Genomic DNA, 5,464 nt, shown 5'->3' on the forward strand with positions numbered 1-5,464 from the left:
GTCCCCACACGAGCAGCTATGAGACCAGCTACATCCATCATATGGACGAGTATACAGTACACTAGTCTGTCCGGTTATCTCAATATCCTTCTCGAGTAACCTATTATCGGGATTATTTAGGATTTATGTTAAAAGCAAATTGTGATCTCATCACGATTTGATTCCCATTGCACAGATCTATGGATATCACAATATATTCAAGCAACAAATAAAATATCAAATAATAATAATAAGCAAAAAGACTACGTGTTAAGTCACACGTGTCATCACTCATATGATTAGATTATAAGATTAGTTCCTAGCATGAATGAGGACCATCATGACACTAGGTTAATTCCTATTCAAAACTATGTAATTGATGTTTATCCTCTTTAAATCACATCTTCACACATGTGCAATGAAAATGCCCACCTGGAGAGTTGGAATGGTTCAGGGATTCAAGATGTGATTGTCATTTGTTGTGTGCCAAAAGAACAATGGTTTCCCTGCAATGGTTCCATATCCTTGGTTCATAATGTTAGCCTATCACTCAGAAATTACAATTCAGCTAATCTGATACAGCAGCCAGAATAGCTCCCATTCATGATGTTAGCCAATCTTTCAGCAATTACAATTCAACTAATCTGATATAGCAGCCAGAATAGCTCCTACTGATAAGTTGTCAGACTAATTTCTTTGGCCAACACCTACAAGATAAGGTACATAAAGGTGAAACATGAGCTAATAACCTTGTTTGGCAGTAAATTGTGCAGACAAGATTCACATAAAAAGGTGCCAAACATAAACCTCAACTCACTGGTCATATTTGAGAACCTAAAGGAACAAAGAGGAGAAACTTCTTGGACCTTGCCATTCAACTTATCTTTTATTTGTTGACAAGATGAATAATACCATTATATACAATGGCATGATATCCTCATTCAAGTACAATATTTCCAAATCCAAAAGAGATCATGATGTGTGAACTCCATTATTTCACCCTCCTCACACTCTTGAACATTATGGGGGGACAAATGACATGTTCTTTCTCTTAAACAAAACAGATCATACAATACAACACAAGCAAAAGAAGATACAAGAGCTACATTGACAAAAGGAATCATACTTCAAACTGAATCAACCCCTTCCACCTGCTGCTGCTGAGCAAGATATCGTTCTCTTCTTTCTTTCTGAAAATAAAAAGGAAGGGAACTGGAAAAAATGCTCATTTGAAAGTAGAAAATGCATAGAAGCCAAATAGCAAGGAAAAAGAGTATTACCCATTCATCGATAACCAGTCCTCCAACAATCCGAGGACTTGTGTCTTCAGGGGGCTTCTTGCGTGCCTCCAGTGCGGCCTCAGCCTCAGCCAGTTGCCTCTTCAGCTTCTCCATTTGCTTCAAAAAAGTATATTGCAATTTACACCACAAGTCATCTACTAGTCCATGATAAGAACAATTACTGTGTGTGCGATTGGCTTACAGGGCAGGGGTGATCTGGGTCCAGGAAGACAACCCTCAGAATTTGCTCTACTGCAACCTGATCTTTCTGCTCATCAAACTGTTGAACAGGTATATAACAGCAATAGCTTCACATGACATTTTGGCACAGAAACAGAAAAAGCTGATGAACATTTGCAGGTTTGACATTAAGTTAATAAAATGAGAAGTCAAGATGCCTATTACAAAGCATCATTCTCATCGAGCACTTTTGAGAAGCTCCGGTACTCTCATAGAATTTTCAACATACTCAACAGAATTCTGAAACAAAAAGAACTTTTGGATGGACAAACAGTTCTGTGTTCTATACACCTGTGTGATAAAAAATGAAAATATAAAAAATATACTCAAATTGAACACACTATTCACTTATGAAATAGGTAGATGATATTTCTCATGATAAAGTTTGTAATATAAAGTCCATAAGTTTATCACATATCTGTGCACTTAAATAATTGCATTACTTCACATTGTTCACATTTATTTTTCCATGTTACACCAAGATTTGCTGAAATATGAATTTGTTAGATAACTAGAAGGGGCTCCGAACATAGTGTATCACTAGAAAACTAAAATAGCTAATAAGTTAGTAGAGATATCCTCCATGGTGTGGAAGAGCATAGAATTTCAACATAACCATGGATGCTTTTTTTTTTCTTGATTTCAACATAACCACACATTTGAAGCAACAGTGGAAAAAAAAATTGAATGATAGAATCCTCTGGAAGAGTTGCTCTAGAAAAAGATATTCTGTATTAAACTTTTAATAGACTGGTGAAATGAGAACCAAAATGGATTAAGCCATATCCAGTTAAAACCAGCCAAATTTTCATATTTAATGATGAGTTGATTTAGATTAAACTAAAATTTCAAGTTTTGGCAAAATGGAACACAAGCTCAGCCATAGAGAAACAGACATATGGAATCAAGCTGAAAGGAAGAGATAAAAATAGACTTACTAGCTCTGGTACATATTCCATAGGACCATTCACCTTCAAGCTAACAATCTTGAACTTAACCTTGCTCTTTTGATCCATTGGCTTTTCATTATTCTCTGGTTGCTCAACAAACTTGAAAACTGCCACCGGGGTGGAAGTTTTTTTTAAAAAGTACATCCTCGATATGAGCTGATTATTGCATCCGTTAGAGAAATCATTTAAGAATAACATAAGGAGGAAAAAAAAATTACCAGTAGCAATGATACTCTCCCCTGGGGAGAGTATACCTCCAGGAGGACGCATGAAACAGCTCTTAGGTGCAGTTGTTTGAAACTAAATCCACTTAGAATAATCAAAATTTGCCCAAGAATATTTTAGAAAAAGTAAAAGAAACATGGAAAAAGGTAGGCCATTGTAACTTTAGTTGATATTTCAAACAGAAACATCATGCTCAATGAAAAACATAAAAAATCTTTTAGAAGAATTAATTATTACAACATATATTAAGCTGAAGACTGTGTATTACTACTTAGAAATAAGTCAGAAAACAGGTAATAGCTAGAATAAGATGAAAGATCGCACACACCTTAAATGCCACATGCGACTTGCTGGTGTTCTTAATCCTGATTGCACTTCGCACCTGTTTTCCAGGTTCATCTTCAACAAAGAAACCATATAAACTAGAAGGTTAATCACAGAACAACCCGGCATATATTCTCTGACAGACAGCTTCTCAAAAAGAATTCTCAAACTAGAAGCAGAAGCTATATTTAATTTCATTAGACCATAACAGTTTTTGTTGGCCAAACAAGAAGACATTAGAATAACATAAGGAAAAAAAACAATACTCAAAAGCATAACACAGACAAGAAAAAAGGAGCAACCTTATTGACTAATATCCAACGGTAGAAAACCATACTACAATCTCTTTACTTGAACACATTAAAGAACCTTTTGTCAGGTAATCAGGCATAAAGTTTTAGGGGAAAGAAGCAAACGTCAAAACCCAAACCTAAGCAACTGAATCATTCTATAACAACCAAGGTTAACGAGAGACAGAAAAGGAAGCCTAATATTACAGCAATTAATATTATAACAACAGATCATAAGAATTAGCAAATGGCTATAACAATCAGAAATTGGTATCCCAGGAGAGAAAAAGAAAACAACTTTGCTGTAAAACTACAGAATTTAATGGTGTAATATGTCTAAATTGTATTACGATCCATAGAAAGAGACCCAAAGTTAGGGTACTTTGAGTCTCCATAACTCGCATCTGAGATAATGGATCGAAAGAACAAATCTACAAATTTAGAAGTTAATCCACCTTTTATTACCTAAATTTAAACAGTAGCCACCAAGAGTACTTTTACGAGAAAGAAGGGCCCAAATCAGAAGCAAAAGCCACAATTTTTGGCCAATTCAGCCCCCAAAAAGTCTCGAGATCCGCGAACACCCAATAAAAAAGAGAAAAAGATCACTCCTTTCTAAGCTTCAAACGAGATCTAACGAAAAAAGATTGAAAAATCCGACAACAAGGACCCATGAAATAGTTACCAGAGCAAGCACTCACAAGGGAAGTAGAGCTTGGTGGGCGGATCGAGCCGAAGGCGGCGTCTGGTGGGCAGCAGCGACCTGGCAACCGACGAGACCGAGCTGGCGCCGGAGCTGCGCCTTCCGGCCTGCGCCGCCGCGGCCCCTCCCTCCACCTGCCCCGACGATCGGTAATGGTGGTTATGCGTCAAAATGAACGTCGACGAAGAGTTGGACGACGATCCTCCATCACCTCCTCCACCTCCGCCCCCGCCGCCGAAGAAAGGCAGCCGGAAAATCCCCCACCCCTTCCCCTCCGTCCCCGCCTTGACTTCGGCTAACGCCATGGCGAACACCTCCCAGATCGGCTACCAGAGTCCTGCTCCTTCTCAATCGCCGGCGGGGGACCAGATCGCAGAGGTATGAATCGCGCCACCGGGGGTACGGAAAAGAAGCCACTGCGCTGGGCTTCGTAAGCTCAACGGTCAGTTTTGGAGTCCGGTAACCTTCTTTTAAGAGAGCGAGAGACTGAGAGAGACTCGGTGGGTGGATGGCTGCGGAGGCACCGGCATAGTTATTGGTCAGCCAGATCCAATCACCGTCTTCTTGACTTACCCCTGTGTTTCAGTATTTTATTCATTATTATGTGACAATTTTTAAAAAAATAATATTTTATTAAAATAAGGTTGCATTGACCGAAATTCAAATTACTAAAAATTGATCTTTTGTATTGAGAATAATTATTATGAAATTTAAAAACAATTCATATGAAAGATCAAAATCCAAGCCACAAAAATTAGTCTGACCGAATATAAATTCTATATCGGCAAGAAGATTTTGCATGATAGATTTTTAAAGATTTCTGTTCGATAACGATATAATGTACATTATTAATATCATTAATGATGATATTATAAGGTCGTGGTAAGATCACCGGAGAGTGACCAGTCGGTGAGGGTTGTGGCGTCATTAATGGCCTGGTGGAGCCGTTTGACTTGTGAAGTCAAAGTGCCGTCATTTACCCACTCAGGGAAGTAACCGCATGTTTGTGCGCGGCAGCGTGGGGCGCAACCTCGTTCTGTGGAGGGCCCTTGGGGCAGGGGAAGCGCTGCCATGGCCACTTGAGGAGCAACGGCATCAAGATGACTGTGTTCTCCAGGACTCTTGATTGATATGCTTGCGTCACTGCATCGATAAATATGTATGCCGTCTGTGGTCAGGTGGCGTTGGGCTTGAATTTATTCGAGGAAATGCGGCGCTTCATTGATAAAAATGTGCGCCATGTGTGGTCGAGTGAGAGTTGGGCTTGAAGGTGTTCGAGGCACCTTAACATTTATGCCGTGTGGTCAGGTGGGGTTGGCCTCGAAGGTGTTCGAGGAAATGTGGCACCTCAATGATATATATGTATGTCGTGTGTGGTCAGGTAGGGTTGGACTTGAAGTCGTTCGAGGAAATGCAGCACTTCATTTATACCTGTGTCTGTCGTGTGTGTGGTCAGGCGGAGTTGGGCTTCAA

At 39.4% G+C, this 5,464-nt stretch overlaps 1 protein-coding gene across 4 annotated transcripts; it reads right to left on the reverse strand.

Annotated features, from left to right (window-relative positions):
- Window positions 1–828: 828 nt before the first annotated feature.
- LOC103971476 (vesicle-associated protein 4-2-like) lies at window positions 829–4,505 on the reverse strand. Of its 4 annotated transcripts, XM_065173688.1 has the most exons (7): window positions 3,990–4,503; window positions 3,003–3,073; window positions 2,668–2,749; window positions 2,438–2,556; window positions 1,462–1,539; window positions 1,260–1,376; window positions 829–1,169 (listed from the first exon to the last, which is right to left on the reverse strand). In XM_065173688.1, the coding sequence occupies exons 1-7, from the start codon at window positions 4,294–4,296 to the stop codon at window positions 1,107–1,109; spliced, it is 837 nt and encodes a 278-aa protein (XP_065029760.1). In that variant the 5' UTR covers window positions 4,297–4,503; the 3' UTR covers window positions 829–1,106. The 4 variants fall into 4 exon arrangements, 3 of the variants coding, with proteins under 3 accessions (XP_065029760.1, XP_065029759.1, XP_065029761.1); XM_065173687.1 differs by having other exon boundaries at window positions 829–1,376; window positions 3,990–4,504; XM_065173689.1 differs by lacking the exon at window positions 2,668–2,749 and having other exon boundaries at window positions 2,438–2,605.
- Between the last annotated feature and the right edge of the window lie 959 nt (window positions 4,506–5,464).

The sequence above is a fragment of the Musa acuminata genome, chromosome BXJ3-11, assembly GCF_036884655.1.
Source record: "Musa acuminata AAA Group cultivar baxijiao chromosome BXJ3-11, Cavendish_Baxijiao_AAA, whole genome shotgun sequence".
NCBI lineage: Eukaryota > Viridiplantae > Streptophyta > Magnoliopsida > Zingiberales > Musaceae > Musa > Musa acuminata.